The sequence below is a fragment of the Grammomys surdaster genome, unplaced genomic scaffold, assembly GCF_004785775.1.
Source record: "Grammomys surdaster isolate TR1022 unplaced genomic scaffold, NIH_TR_1.0 191, whole genome shotgun sequence".
In the NCBI taxonomy this organism is placed as follows: Eukaryota; Metazoa; Chordata; class Mammalia; order Rodentia; family Muridae; genus Grammomys; species Grammomys surdaster.
In genome coordinates, this window is record NW_021604636.1 from 14,237,296 (window position 1) to 14,253,186 (window position 15,891).

At 40.6% G+C, this 15,891-nt stretch overlaps 1 protein-coding gene across 2 annotated transcripts in view; it reads left to right on the top strand.

Annotated features, from left to right (window-relative positions):
• Positions 1-15,456, top strand: part of Nmi (N-myc and STAT interactor) — a 24,310-nt gene extending 8,854 nt beyond the window's left edge. For both annotated transcript variants that reach the window (XM_028769198.1, XM_028769199.1), the window contains exons 2-8: positions 2,388-2,477; positions 4,176-4,271; positions 7,182-7,344; positions 10,262-10,368; positions 10,455-10,641; positions 13,902-14,008; positions 15,171-15,456. In XM_028769198.1, the coding sequence (XP_028625031.1) occupies positions 2,394-2,477; positions 4,176-4,271; positions 7,182-7,344; positions 10,262-10,368; positions 10,455-10,641; positions 13,902-14,008; positions 15,171-15,371 (945 nt within the window). In that variant the 5' untranslated portion in view covers positions 2,388-2,393 and the 3' untranslated portion in view covers positions 15,372-15,456. The remainder of the gene's footprint in view (positions 1-2,387; positions 2,478-4,175; positions 4,272-7,181; positions 7,345-10,261; positions 10,369-10,454; positions 10,642-13,901; positions 14,009-15,170) is intronic.
• Positions 15,457-15,891: the final 435 nt, after the last annotated feature.

Here is a 15,891-nt window from a genome sequence, read left to right on the forward strand (position 1 = left end):
TCTTTCTTTCTTTCTTTCTTTCTTTCTTTCTTTCTTTCTTTCTTTCCTTCCTTCCTTCCTTCCTTCCTTCCTTCCTTCCTTCTTTCTTTCTTTCTTTCTTTCTTTCTTTCTTTTTTGCATTCTCTTTCTTCTTAGCTAGTTTGTCATTGGTGTAAAGAAAAGCTGACATTTTAAAATATTTACTTTTAAAGATATGGTCTTAACTGTGTAGCTCTGATCTACTTAGAACCCACTGCACAGAGCAGGCTGGCCTCCAACCCACAGAGATCCTCCTTACTTCTTTCTTGTGTGCTGGGGTTAAAGGTTTGTACCATCATGCTTGGCAAACTGCTAATGGTTTATATCCTGCTGCCTTGCTAAAATCACTCATCAGATCAGCGAGTCTCCATCTTCCTAAGGCTGCAACTCTTTGATACAGTTCCTCATGTTCTGGTGACCCCCTAACCATGAAATTATTCTGTTGCTACTTTGTAACTGTACTTTTGCTATGGTTATGAATTGTAGTATAAATACCTGATATGTAACCCCCAAAGAGATTGAGAACTGCTGTATCAGATGGGAGAGTTTTCTGGTGGAGTTTTTTGGATGTTTTTAATAAAGAGTCATGTCATGTGCAGCTCAGGATACTTTGGCTTTTTCCTTTCATATTTTTATCTTTTTTTGTCTGTCTCATGTTCCAGCACCTTACTAAAGAGGAATGGAGACAGTGGGCATCCTTGTTTCGCTCCAGAAATTTTGAGAAAACGTATCCAGTTCTTTTCCATTTAATATAACATTAGCTGTAGGCTTATTGCATTTAACCTTTATACGGGGAAACATGCTCCTTTTATTCCTGGATTCTTCAGGCCTTTATGCTGAAAGGATGAACATTGTTGAAATGTTTTCAATATTGATTTGGATGACCCTGTGGTTTCTGACTGTAAGCCTACATACATGCTGTATGACATCCATTGGCTTGTGTATGTTGAAGTAAGGAAACCAACTTGTCATGCATGATATGTGATCTTAACGTTCTTGACTTTGGCTTGCAAGCCCTTTGTTGAGAATTTTTGCTTGTGTGCCCACTAGAGTTGTTGGTCTAGAGACTTTCTTATTTCCTGTGTGTCCCTATTCAGTTTTGGTGTCAGAGTGATGCTGGCTTTGAGGAATGAGTTGGTGTTCCATTGTGGAAATCCCTGTTTGCGTCCTCCACGAATCACCCTTGCTTGATCAGGTTCCTGATCAGCATGGCTTTTTGAGCACTGGGAGCTCATTCACCGTGGTCTTTTTTCTTTCTGTCATATTTCTAAAGGTGCCTTTAAATTGTCCATCATCTCAAGCTATTTCAGGCATATCTTGTGTATTTCCTGTCCCACATTTAGAGTCGACCATTGCTTCTTGGTTCTTTTTATTGGAGAACAGAGTTAGAAAGCATTGGATGTGCCATGATCCCTTGTTTTTCTGACAGTCCTGTATTCACATTGGGTAAACTAAGGCATGGCTATTTTTTCTTTTTTTTACTAAATTTTTTCCATTTTAGTTTAAAACATAGATTTTTTTCTGTTTCTCTTACACAAATACTGAGAATCTGGGCACTTAAAATCCTTGAAAAGTATATTGCATGCAGCTCCAAGTATACTGAAATATGGATGCCAGAATACTTGAGTAAACTTTTATTTTTATTAAGTTGCCTTATTAATTGTGTGTGTTGATGTGTGCATGTGTGCGTACTTGTATGTGTACAGATACTACAGCATGCATGCAGAGGTCAGAGGACAATGTATGTAAGTCATATTTCTTTTTCACTTTGATGGTTCCAGAGATGGAACTCAAGTTGTCATGCTTGGTCGAAAGCATCTCCTTTCTAAGCCTTGTCTTCAGTCTCAAAATATTGACATATTACTATGTGTTGCTGTATTCTAACATAGCATGAAATCTAGCAGAGAATTTAATAGCTCCTATAGAAACTGGGTTAAAACAACACTACAGGGCTGGAGAGATAGCTCAGTGGTTAAGAGCACTGACTGTTCTTCCAGAGGTCCTGAATTCGATTGCCAGTAACAACATGGTGGCTCACAACCATCTGTAATAGGATCCAATACCCTCTTCTGGTGTGTCTGAAGAGAGCTACAGTGTACTCACATACATAAATAAATACATTATAGCTGATGTATTAGCTGTGCTAGCAGTGCCTTTACTGAGCTCCCTCCTATATAACTAGAGATGTGAAGTTCTTCAAATTACAGATGACATTTGGTTGTAAGTCACATGACAGTCAAGACTTTGAAGATAGGAAAAACTTACAAAGCAGACAGATTTCTTCCAAAGAAGGATAAAAACTGTTATTTCTCTTTTCGCGAATTTGTGTAGTATACTGTTTTAAAAGCCCTCTCTTTTTTTTTTATTAGAGAGTAATGGATGCTGATAAAGACAATATAAAGGAAGCCTGTGATGAGTGCTCCCCAGAGATGGACATTATGAGAGGCGAACAAAGCAAGGTAAAAAGGATAAGTAGAAGACACAGACAGATAGCTCACGTCCATTCATGTTTTTATTTTTAATTTTTTAAGGGATGTCTCCCTTATCTTGCCTTACATGTCCAAAAGAAGGGTCCATGGTGTGTGTGGAAGAGGTAGCCATGACAGAATAGTTAATCAGGAAGCTGAGAGACCACATCTTCAGTCTCACACAGAAAGCAGAGAGGGAGAGAAAAAGGACATGGAGTGAGGCCATGGGCTCTCAAAGCTCTCCCTCAGTGATGGCTTCCTCCAGCAAGGCTGTACAGCCTTCTCTAACAGCGTAGCCAACTGGAGACCAGTATCATGTTGTAAAGTATATTTAGTCCAATTTTTAAAGTCTCATATTCTTTGGCAGTCTATTCATTTTTAAGTGAGGCACGCTTTGTGTCTTTGGCATCATAAGGCTGTTTGACTTTTTTTTTTTTTTTTTGGTTTTTCAAGACAGGGTTTCTCTGTGTAGCCCTGGCTGTCCTGGAACTCACTCTGTAGACCAGGCTGGCCTCAAACTCAGAAATCCGCCTGCCTCTGCCTCCCAAGTGCTGGGATTAAAGGCATGTGCCACCACCGCCCGGCGCTGTTTGACTTTTTAAAAGACCCTTACATTTGCTTTATTGTAAAAGCTTCACACTGACAGTTGTGTTCCTGTTTCATTTCTTAACAAAAATAAAGTGTTTTCTCACCTCCTTCTTTTCTGGGCTTATACCAGGAAGTGAAGTGTGAACAATATCCAATGAGGCCCAAGTGGAAACAGAGGCCCAGGTGTTCAGAGCTGTTAGCAAAGCGTATGTTTGGCTTGTCAAAGCAGCTGGCTACTGTTGTGGGATATTTGATCACATTGTGAACCCCAAGATTGTGAACTGGAAAAACCTCGTTGTGGTATGGCTCAGCCCTAGTACATGCCTTTAAACCAAGAGCTAAAGTCAACCCTAGGTCAAGAAGCAGAGGAAGCAACCAGCTGACAGGGAGTGAACATAGGTAAAGAGAAAGGAGGGTCTTTAAGCTGAAGGGTATTTAAGATAGTGTGGAGAAGGAGGAGAGGCTTTTATCTTCTGAGACACTGGTAGAGTAGGAAGGTCAACTGGGTACTTTCTCTGCCTCCCTGACCTAGCTCACTCCAGTATCTGGCTCCTGTGTCTTCATTGGTAAAAATTCAAAGGCTGGAATTTTTTTTTTAAACAACTGGCTACTATTGGAATCATTGCTGATAAGAGAAACAAACAAAAAAATAAAAAATAAAAATAAATAAACACTTCAACCACAAAAGTATAATACAGAGGACAAAACAAAACAAACCAAACAAAAAACCTGCCTCAGTATAGTCTGTTCCTGATTAGAGTACAGTTAAGTCATATTACAGCTTCAGATAATTTAGGAGTATTTAGCTCAGTCCAGAATGTCTGGGTCTCATTCTTTGGCTTAATCACAAAGATTTCTGGGTCTATGCGGAAGATATCAGTTTCTTTGTTCATATAATAGTGCTAAAATATCTTAGTAGGAATCGAAGACTCACTGGGCTGTGGAGTAAGATGGTGAGCAAATGCACAATTAATGTGGGCAATTTTATTCTGAGAGGCTGCCTGGGCTTAGGGTAGGCTTAGGGATTGGCATTTAATTAATTTAGAAAAAGGAGCTTAATTAAAGGTGTCTAATTTTTTCCAATTATTTGCTATTTTTTAGGGATTAATTCATGAAATCATGAGGGAAAACACCGATCTAGAAGAGGAGATCAAAAGACTTGAAGCTGAATTACAGTCGAATGCCAGAGAATTCCAAGTACTGTGATTTTCTTATATATCTGTTTAATAGACATGCCCATGAGAAAGTGATTTAGTTATACAGGACTAACTGCAAAGCATTGTACCCTCTCACTACCAGGATTTTTTTGTTTTTGTTTTTGAGACCAGCTGGTCTTGAACTCATTATGTAAACCATGCTGGACTCAAGCTCACCAGAGAGCTACCTGCCTCTGCTTCCTGTGTACTGGCATAAAAGGCTACAGCATCATGTCTGGCTTATATACAGCATCACTGTATATAATTGCCACAAAGGGAGAACAACCCAAGTGTTCTTCCATAGTAGAATGAAGTAATAAGTTACTGTGTAGCTATACAAGTGAATTCTGTGCTATAATGAGTAAACAGATTGTGTATAATTCTATGCTGTAATGAGAACAAGCGATTGTATACAACGTGGATGAATGTGACAAACATGACATGGATACACAACAGGCAGAGCAGGGCACTCTATATGCTCCCATTTAAATAAAACATGTTCCGGGCAAGATGGTGGTTCACTCTGGAGGCAGGTGAGACCCTTGGGAAGCCAGGAGGACATTAGTGGTTCTATCTGTTGTCCGGGTATTAGCTTCATATAATTTCTTCATGCGCTATACTTGTGATGCATGTATCTTTTTCTTAATATGTATGGACGGCATGATAAAACTTAACAAAACTCCAACAAAATTAATAAAAGTAAAAAAACAACAACAGAGCCTTGCTTATTGTAGATTACTTTTGGATTAAACATTTAGTCTTCTCACTGGTTGTACTTACTGTCTTCATCTAAGGTGCTGAAGTAATTGAAATGAATTTCATAGTTTAAAGAGTTTGGCAAAATATGGACGTAGGGACACACACCTTTAATCCTAGCACTCAGGAGAGTGAGTCACAGGGATCCCTGTGGGAGACTAGCCTGGGCTCCATAGCAAGCTCTAGGCCAGCCAGGGCTATACAGTGAGATCTTGTCTCAGAGCAAACAAGTTGGGGATATATTAATCATTGTTATTTTTAAGTCTCTCCTAAATTTTCCTATGCTTGAATTTTCTATCAAGCTTCTATTTCTTCTTGACAAACCAGGTTGTTACAGCATTGGAATTGTCACTATTTTTGTTTCTGGGAGATAGGATGTCCTGTGGTTATGAGATGGGTGACCAGGCACAAGACTGTTAGGATTTGGTTACTTGTCTGGCTCTGGCAGGATCAAAAGGCCCTGGGAATCCTACCAGCCTAGTGGACCCATTTTACAGAGGACCCAAAGTGGGATATATTTTTGTCTTTGTCTAACTCTGGTGTCAGAAGGTTTGAATACTATGTGTTTCCACATCATTGGCCTGCCTCTCTGCAGGCTTGAAAGATTGTTTGGAAGTTAGCCTACTGTAACTAGAACTCTACTGATTCCTTGTAAAGGTATAGTAAGTTTTAAAAATCATCCAAAGACTCATTGACTACTTGCAGTTTCTTTCTTATAACACATATTATTTCAGTGTGCAAATAACCATGGTAGATGAAAATGTGTACATATAACTCACTGGTACGTTTATGAATACTTATACATTTGTTATACCAATAATTTTATACAGGTAAGTGTAACCACCCACTTTTATACTGTGGATTACAATTCTTATTCACAATATTTGCTTCATTATTACATAAACTTAAATTATGAAAATGGTTAAAAAGTTGATAGGTAGATTAGATATGGTGACTTGCCCATATCAGTAATCTTAGCATTGGGGAGGCTGAGGTAGAATTTTGAGTTCAGGGATAGCCTGGGCTACATAAATCCTGCCCTCCCCCCCCTCAAAAAAAACCCCTAAAAACAAACTAAAAAAGTTCTTTGGAGATTTGGGGGAAGTTAGAATTTAACTTTGGCAATTTTCATATCATATATGTCATATAAGAAATCTTTCAAAAAAGTGAAATTATCTGGATTTTCCATAAAAAAAAAAGACCCATAGTAATAGAGTTCTTGGCCCTAAATGGAACACCTACATTACCCGGTTGCAGTCTCAAGGAGCGTTGCTGAAGAGAGTGGGACAAAATGTAAGAGCCAGAGGACGGGGATATAAGCAGTAAAGTGATGTCTCCCGGACGTGACATGGCCATCATGAACTTGATGGAGATGTGGTTATCTGCTCAAGATTTCGCAGTTAGCAATTCACCACCAACGGGAAAAGGGCCCACGAGGCCCCACCCCTTCCTGAGAGTGTACTATCTGTTAATCTTTGGTGGGGGTGGGGTGCCATTTCCCTCAGTGGTGTAGCCCCTGATAAATTGCCTTGCTGCAGTAAATGACTTCCCACCTGTGCTCAAGACTCAGGGGTGAGGGGAGGGAGACTTTCTGGGTTAAAGAAACAATGTCATAGGTAGAGAGGAGTGAAATGAGAGAGGGAAAGAGAGTGGCAGTACATGCCATTGTATGCCATGTGTATGGAGCTGTACCAGTACAAGAAGCCCTAGAGTGTGCACAGCCTGAAGCTTACCTCACTCCCTTCCTGCGCTTCCTCACCATGAAACCAAACATAGCGTTTAGCAATTGGCTTCTGAGATTGCGCATTACTGGCACAGTTATGTAAAAGGTACTTATTTCCATAAACAGTGGACACTTTGGAATTGGACACTGTATGGTATTGATCGGCTTAAACATTGGTTAGGGAAAGGAAGAGGATTATATGCTTATGATTTCATCTATAAAATAACATTAAAGGATCAGTATTCGATTACCTTACTGAGAGGTTACACGGGAAGAAGCAATTAGATGTTAGTAATATTACAGCCAATAATATCCCATGAAGCTCTAAAGTCAGTGGAAATTGAACCATTGGATGGCTAGATTATACTGTCATTGGAAGGCCTTAAGTTATTTCTTGTTTTGGTTTTAATCAAACACATCTGTTTTAATTAGATTAAAGAGAATGTACCGGAAAGAAAGCTTAAATTCACCTCAGTGGAGAGTCCCGAGGACGGCAGCCATTTCTCAAGTAGCTCCTGTTCGTTTCAAGTGAGCTCACAAATTCTCTATGAGCTACAGAAAGGACAAGCGCTTATCACCTTTGAGAAGGAAGAAGGTATGGCTGATCTTAAAACCATGACCATGTCACTTTTGTAAGCATCCAGATCGTCCAAGATTTTCCTAGATGTTTGGCTATCACTTTACAATTTGTGTCCTTGCTGTTTCTTCTTGTCCTCATAGTGGCATTCTGTGGTAGATGTGATAGTCTCAATATACCGAGAAGGAAACCAAGCATTAGGTGTACTAGATGTGGGAATATTATCTATAATATATAATGATGTAATGTATGTATATAATATATAGTATTATATATATATAGTAATGTGGAGTACTGACGTCATATGTGCAATGATATTAAAGGACACATGTTTATCACACGTTCAAAAAGTAATGACTCTGGAAATAAAATATAGGAATTGGGATATCCAATATCAGCCTCTTTCTAGTCCATATGTCTAAATGATAATAAGCACATTAGATATTATAATTAGACATTATAATAATACTATAAAGAAGTAGAACTTGGCAGGCATAGTGGTGCAGTTTTAATCATAGCACTCAGGAGGCAGGAGCAGATCTATCTCTGTGAGTTTGAGGCTAGCCTGGCTTACATAGTTTTAGGCCAGCCAGCGCTACATAGTGAGACCCTGTCTCAAATTAAAAAAAAAATGAATAAATAAAATTTTAGAAGTATAAAAGTAGTAGACTGTACTTCTCCTGGTCTTCTTTGAGACATCTCATTTCATACATTTCTATAAACACAGGACAGCAAAAATACTTGCGTGTATTTGATAGGCAAGAAAACAGATTCTAAGGATGTTTAGGTGACTTAGTAAACTGGTTGACCAGTAGTTAGCCAGGAATGAGAGATTTGGATGGATGCTGATGTTGGTCAAGTTCAAAACAGGATGAGCAGAGCTTGGCTCCCTTCTTGAGCACGATTTGGCTTTGAGTGCCAGCTTTGTCCTCTCACGCAGGCATGCTCTTGTTCTTTGTAAGCCTAAGATTTTGATGACAGGCTTTGTGATACCCTGACTTCGTGAACTCTTTGTGTATGAAATGAGAAATGTGCATGGAGTGCACACAACCAACAAACACACCCATGTCGTTGCTGAACTCCAGAGCTGAGAGGGTACCTAAGGGCCTGAGCATTTCCTATAGGACTGACACTCCTGAGGGGAGGCCACTGATATTCTGCTACTGCCAAGCTCTGACACGGGCTCACGGGCTCCTTGGAGGCCTTTAAGGTATAGATCCTTAGAATCTGTGATTTTAACCTGTGTCTTTTGGCATCTGGCCCATCACACTGACCTGGAAATAAATGTTAAAGGAAGCATATAAGTGAAGACAAACAGAGATGAGGCCTCCACCCATAGGGTAATTTTGTTCCCCCTGGAACCCACAACTGAACAGAAGCTTTGCTGGACATGGGCAATCACTGGGATATTACTGGCAGAGATAAGGGACGATATGGGGGCAGGTTTCCACATGGCAGTCACTGCATGGTAGTCACCTGGGCTTGCTGGGATTTGGAGTCATTTCAGAAGCAGCCTTGAGGTTGCTTGCTCCCTGGATGTTGCTCTGAAGTCCCCATGCCAGAAGCAGCTCCAGGGGAACAGAAGTAAACAGGAGTTGCTTTGACAACCATAGTCACTAAAGTTGGGATACCAAGGTTCCACTCTGCTGAGTCAGATCACCAGATGTTAGGGGTTTGGGGATAAGGAGAGGATCATCTGAGTATTACTTCAGTGAGGGTTGCTGTTGTCATCTGTTGCCATTAGCAAAACAAAACAAAACATCTAAACTCTAGACTCATATTGTGGTCCAGTGAGCCTGAATTCCCACCCAACAGGTCCTTCCCTTCCGCCTTGCTTCTTTCTTGGCCCACGGTATGCTCCCTGGTGTCATAATCACACACAATATTTATAATAGAGGGAGTAAACATCTCTTATCTTCATGATAAATTAGAATAAGAGACTCCGAATATCAACAGCTGGAGTGTTATATAAAGTTATAGCACGAAATTAAGGAGAAACACCAACATACATTTAATCGAGTATGGCGTTGTTCATAGAACTTTCATTGGCTTTGGTGTAGTTATATTGCACAGCATCCCTGGTCTGTGTGGAGAAATGAGACTGCTCTATCATGGGGACCATGGTGCGCTCAATGTTTTAAAGAATGTGGGGGAAAAAAAGCAAAGTAATGTATTTTTTTTTTTTGGAAGGACAGAGACTAAAAAAGATCATTTTCTTTGTTGCTAGCAATGTATGAGCATGGCATAGAATAAAGTAAGAGAAAACTGATTATCAAAATGATGCTGGCTCACAAAAGAATTTATAGCTTACAGAACAGGGAGGACATTCGGACTGAGAATTTACTGTGTTAGAGGAATTCCCTGGCAGTACTCTGGAAAGTAGGCATGTATGGCGGGACCACAAGGATAACGAATCTGCAGAACTATTAGGCTTATGCTGTAAAAGAAAAAAAAAAGGTAGATTCATCCTTTAAGACAAATTTAGAAATTGATATTTTCTATGTTGCCATTTTTGCTTTTACACTGTGACAATGATTTTTCCTATTTTGGTGATAAGATAGTATAACGTGGAAATCCCAAAGGGGGAAAAGTATTAAGATTTGATTCTTTAAAACTGAAGAAAATGGGGCCAGCAAGATGGCTCAGCAGGTAAAAGTATTTGCTGCCAAGTCTGAAGACCTGATTTCCATCCCTAGGACCTACATCCTAGACGAAGAGAACCAACTCCCACAAGTTGTTCTCTGACCTTTATACGTATGCTTCCTCATAAGAACACACACACACACACACACACACACACACACACACACACACACAAATAAATGTAATAAAACACAATTGAAGAAAACGTAAAAGACAATAACTTACCCTTGAATAAAAAGTATGCAGTTTTCTCAGTATATCATGAATGAACACTTCTAAAACTCTGTTTCAGTCGCACAGAACGTGATATCGATGGGGAAGCATGTTGTGCAGATGGAAGGCACCTCAGTGAACGTCTCTGCACATCCAGTCCTGCTAAACGCAGGTGTCAGATTCCAGGTGAGACCATCATGAAAGCTCTGGCCACTCTGTTGGACACAGGCATTTTTCTTATCGATACTTGTGACAATGAAATGTTTTTCCAGGTTCATGTGAACATTTCTAAAATGAAGATCATTGTTATGGGAATTCCTGATGAGCTCTCTGAGGAGCAGACAAGGGACAAGCTGGAGCTGAGCTTCTGTAAGTCCAGGAATGGCGGCGGCGAAGTTGAAAGTGTGGACTATAACAGGAAGTCCAGAAGTGCTATCATCACGTTTGTGGAAGCTGGAGGTACACAGACACCTCGACGCCATTGCAGTATTCCTGCCTGTTTCTATATTTGAAATGCACTAGCCTGATAATTGGGGGGCTTTTCTGTTTTTGAACACTCTTTTAAAAAATATATTTTCTTAGCTTTGTTTATTTACTTAATGTGCATGTGTATGTGTGTGGTTGCTTGTGGGCCTGCCATGGCGCTAGTGTGGAGGTCAGAGGAGAGCTTGCACTGATTGGTTATTTTCTTCTACCATGAGGATCCTGAGGATCTTTATCTGTTGAGCCATCTTGCCAGCCCAGTTGGGATTTTCTCACTCTCATAAAAAAAGCACTATCCAGGAAACAATTCCCTAAATCCTCCTGAGTATGTTACAATTACAGACGTGAGATCACATGTCAGGCAAGACAGTGGGTGGATGCGTATATCCCTCCCCCTCTTTTATCATCACCATTCCTTCTCATTATAACTCTGACATAGGTGATACATTCATGCCACTGACAGGAGGCAGAGGTCTGGAGAAGATAAGTAACGCCCCCAAAATCATACAGTTGGTATGCAATAGAGCAATTTTGGCTGATACATGGTGCACGCCTCTGCTCTTCTTGTTAGTATAGTTCTATAGCCTTTCCTAAATTTACAGATAATAGAAATCCTGCTATGCCATTAAAATATGGACTGATTAGGTTTTTTTCCTGGTAAATTAATGTCTTTTTAAAATTATTATTAAATGTCTTTTATTCTTCTTTCATACATTACATCCTGACCACAGTTTTCCTTCCCTTCACTTTTCCCAGTCTCTCCCCACACCTCCCCTTTCCTCAAGGTCAACTCCTCCTCTGGTTCCCTTCAAAAAAGAAAAGAAAAAAAAAAAAAGAGCAGGCCACCCAGGGATATCCCCTGTACAGCATGGCTGAAGAAGATACAATAAGACTGGGCACAGCTGGACTTGGCAACCCATTAGACAGTGAAAAGGGTCCCAAGAGCAGACAAAAGAATCTGAGACAGCCCCACCCGCATTGTTGGGAGTCCCACAAGAACATCAAGTTACACAGTCTTAAGATATATGAAGAAGATCTTGCTCAGACCCATACAGGGTCTATGTTTGTCATTTCCATTTCTAAGAGTCCCTTTGAACCCTACGAAGTTGATTCTGTGGGCTGTGTTCTCGAAGTGTCCTTCACCCCCTGGATTCTACAGTTCTTCCTTCCCCGTCTTCTGTGGCGTTCCCCTGGCTGACCTAGTGTTCAGCTCTCAGTCTCTAAATATGCTCCCATTGGTTCATTGGTTACTGGATGACACATCTTTGATGACCGCTGAGCTAGGCATCTATGATCTATGAGTACAGCAGATATCATTAGGAGTCCATTCATTGACTTCTTTTTCTCAGTCATGTTTGCTTCTATCCTGGGTCTATAAGCTGTCCTGCCTCTGGTTCCTAGTCATCCAGTCTGCGTCAGGCGTGGGCTTCCTCTCATGATGTGGGACGCAAGTTGAAACCGTCCTGGGTTAGCCACTCCCACAAGTTCTGCACCACCATTGGCCCAGCATGTCATACAGGCAGGAGAGATTGTAGGTCAAAGGTTTTGTGGTTCGGTTGCTGTCTCAGTCCCACTGCTAGGAACCTTGCCTGTTTCTAGAAGATAGCCAATTCCAGCTCTGTATCCCCATTACTAGGAGACTTCAGTAGGGTCACTCTAGACTCTAATGAGTTTCTACTGCACATCATCCCCAAATGTCCCCCCCCATTTCTAATTGTCTATTCTGCAGATGAGGGAGGGAGGGCTGTTGGGGGGAAGTTGGGCAGGCTTTCTGTAAATGTTGAGAGTCTTTGCGAGGGGTCTTACCTGGGGTTCTGGGTACTAAAATGGCCTCTGGTAGAGCAGGACAAAAGTAATATATGTTTTAAAATTGAAATTGTAATGATGACAGTGAAATAATAAGTATCTCCACAAAATTCCCTTTCCTCTGGTGTATAAGTAGTTCTGGCTAGTAGCAGATATTTCTAGATCTTTCTATGGGCATATGCAAGCCCACCACTATTCATTTTTTTGACTGGAGTCTTTAGGTAATGCTTATGAATTCTCCATGGGTGTGTCATAGTGAAAAAGTCTGAAGTGAGGATGTCTTCAGGGCAGCCTTAATATACTGCCTTTGAGATGAAGCGTAACTTAGTGGAATTTTATAGTCAAGGATCCAGATTTAAATTTTCCAAATCTGTAAGTTTAATTTATCTGACTAATGTTAGTTGCCTCATTCCTTATATTTAGAAACAACCAGGAGAAACTCAGCTATAAATCACAATGTAATTTGACACCCTGTTAGTTCGGAAACTTGTGTTATTTTGTCCTCTGGGGAGTTCTTCCTAGAGGTGGTGTCCAGCCAATGTTATAGTTTTAGGTAATTCTGGAAGAGTATAAAGTTTTCTGAAGGTAGATATACTGGTCACTTCATAAGTAGTATCTTATAGCCTTACTATAGCCAGGTAGATGCTGTAACCAATTGCATTTCTCATTAGAGCCCAAGCTGCAACAGGTCACAACCAGTGCAGTTGGGGCTGAGGCAGTCCTGTTCACCTGAGGCTCTTCCCTCCCTCCTTCCTCCTCTGCTTCTAGCTCCCCTGACCACTTGAAACACTTGAATTGTACTGTTTAGGGGTCTCAAGATGGCTCAGCTGGTGAGTGTCTGCTGTCAGGCCTGTGAACATGTGATCAACCTCTGGAAACCACAGGGTAGACAGAGAGAACCAATTCCTACTTGTTGTTCTCTGTCTTCTTGTATACCATGGTATGCATCCACACATGCGCATACAAGTGCACACAAAGTTAATTGAAAAAAATGTGTACAGTTTAGTGGCATTAAGTAAAAGCATATACAATATTGTGCAGCTGACAACACCATTATCCATCCTCAGAGCGTTATATCATCTTAAGTAGAAACTCTACCTCCTTTCCTTCCTCTTTCAGTCCTTGGTATCCCCTCATATTTTGTTTCTACAAATTTTCTTGTTCTAAGTACTTCATAAAATAGATTCATGTAACATTTGTCCCTTTTATATTTGGCTGTTCAAGACAGAAGGCTTGGCTTCCTTCTTGTGTAGTCTTGTATTTTTCAAAATTATTACCACAAAGTCTTCAATATGGACTATAGAGTTTCTCAGAAATGAACCGCTCACTTCAGTGGTTGTTTTGATAGTATTCCTTTGGAGGGAAGTTTTAACTGATTAAACATGTTTATGATTTTAAAGCAAAATAACGTTCTTTTTGTTTACTTTCAGTTGCTGACAAGATTTTGAAAAAGAAAACCTATCCTCTCTACATGAATCAGAAGTGCTATAACGTTACTGTTTCTCCATTTATAGAGCGACGCTTGGAAAAGTACCAGGTAGAGTGGTCTCCCTTCCTGCAGCTTCGTGGTGCAGCACTGCACCTCACCCACACAGACCATAGAATGAACAGTGTGTCATATGCCTCTATCAAAGCAGTTTCTTCACTTCAGTTTTACTTGGTTGGTTCAGAGTGAGTTTGTATTTATAAACAATATACTAGTGCAAAGCTGTGCCTTATTTTAAAAAACTGATGCCAGGCCTGGTGGTGCATTCCCAGAATCCCAGCTATTCAGGAGGCTGAGGCAGGAGAATCTCAAGTTCAATGCCAACTGGAGCTAAATTAAAGAATTCAAAGATGACCCGGGCAACCTTAAGATCCTGTCTCAAAATAAGAAGTACAAAAATGGCATGGGACGGAGGGCTGGCTAAAGCTCGGCAGTAGAATATCTTCCTAGAATGTGCAAGCGCCTAGCCTCTATGCCAGTATGAAAACAACCAAGACCCTCACACTCTCAGAACCTCTGAAATCAGTCAGATGATAGGATTAATCCTTATTTTATAAACAGAGACTTAGCTAGCAATATTTTTCTTCTGTGCCTGTCAATCACTGGGCTTCAGACAATATTCTGCTTACTGTCACTCAACTTCCTCTTATTCTAAACCTGCTCCCATTTCCTGTTCCTCCTCAGATATTGGATGGCAATGCTACCTACCTACTTTGTCTACCAACTTTCTGAAAACTATCACACACAACCCCCCCACCCCCCGTTTTGGAGGAGTCCTGAACACTGAATCCAGGCTTTCCTGGAAGCACTTTTTTGTAACCACTCTACCATTTCCCTGTCACCTACATTTTTTTGAGTCAGGGTTGCCATATAACTTAACCTCAAACCCACCATCCTACTGCCTTAGCTTCCAGAGTTCTTCGATGACAGGGATGTGTCACCCCACCTGCTGACAACCTATAGCTTAGTCTGTATTTTTAAATCCTTCAGCATTCATCTGGTCCTTGGTATTGCCAATCAATCACACCTCTGACTGCCCATGAACTGTTCTTTTCTGTCCTTTGAGATGTTCTCCTCCTTTTACTTTCATAGTGCCTCAGAATCATCTTTCTCAAACTCAAGTCTCCTTTCTGGCATTCTCTTGCTTGAACATGTCTCTTCAGTTCTCATAATAATTCAGCTCTTTCAGAAGCTTATTTTTTTTCTTCCTTAGGTGTTTTCAGCTGTGTCCAAGAAGACAGTGCTCCTGACCGGATTAGAAGGCATTCCTGTAGATGAGGAGACTGGGGAGGACTTACTCAACATCCACTTTCAACGGAAGAATAACGGAGGGGGAGAGGTGGAGGTGGTCAAGTGTTCCCTAGATAAGTCCTTCACAGCGTATTTTGAAGAAGAGGCCAAAGAAACCATATGAAACTTATAGTTTTGAGCTCAAATCACTGCCAACATTTACAAAATATTGTTTTCCTTAAAAAAATTAATTTGTCAGTGTCTTCTTATTCTTTGATGCAAAATCTATTCCTGAGTCTTAAAATTCTTCTTTGTTCTGAGCTCTACTGTGTGTTTACAAATGCATGAGTGGCCTGTGTGGAGGAATTTGTTTTTCCTAGTCTCTGTGGCCGGACTCTTTGACTCCCAGACAACACTCAGCCTTTTGGATGTCCCCTGCTCCTGCTGTCTGCCTCTGTCATAATCATACGAGCCAATTCCATTTTGGTCTCTTGCCAAGGAACTCCAGTTCAGTTTAGCAGTCTGTGGATTTAGTAGGACTTAACCAGATTCAAGGGGCTGTCCCACTTTGTATAGCCTTTCAAAACTCCACAAACCCTAGGTTCTCAGAGCCAGGTGGCTGTTTTCTGCTTTACTCAGAGTGCCAAGCACCTACCGACTCCCTAAACACAACCTGTAAAAGCCAGCATTTCCTTTCTTTTCTT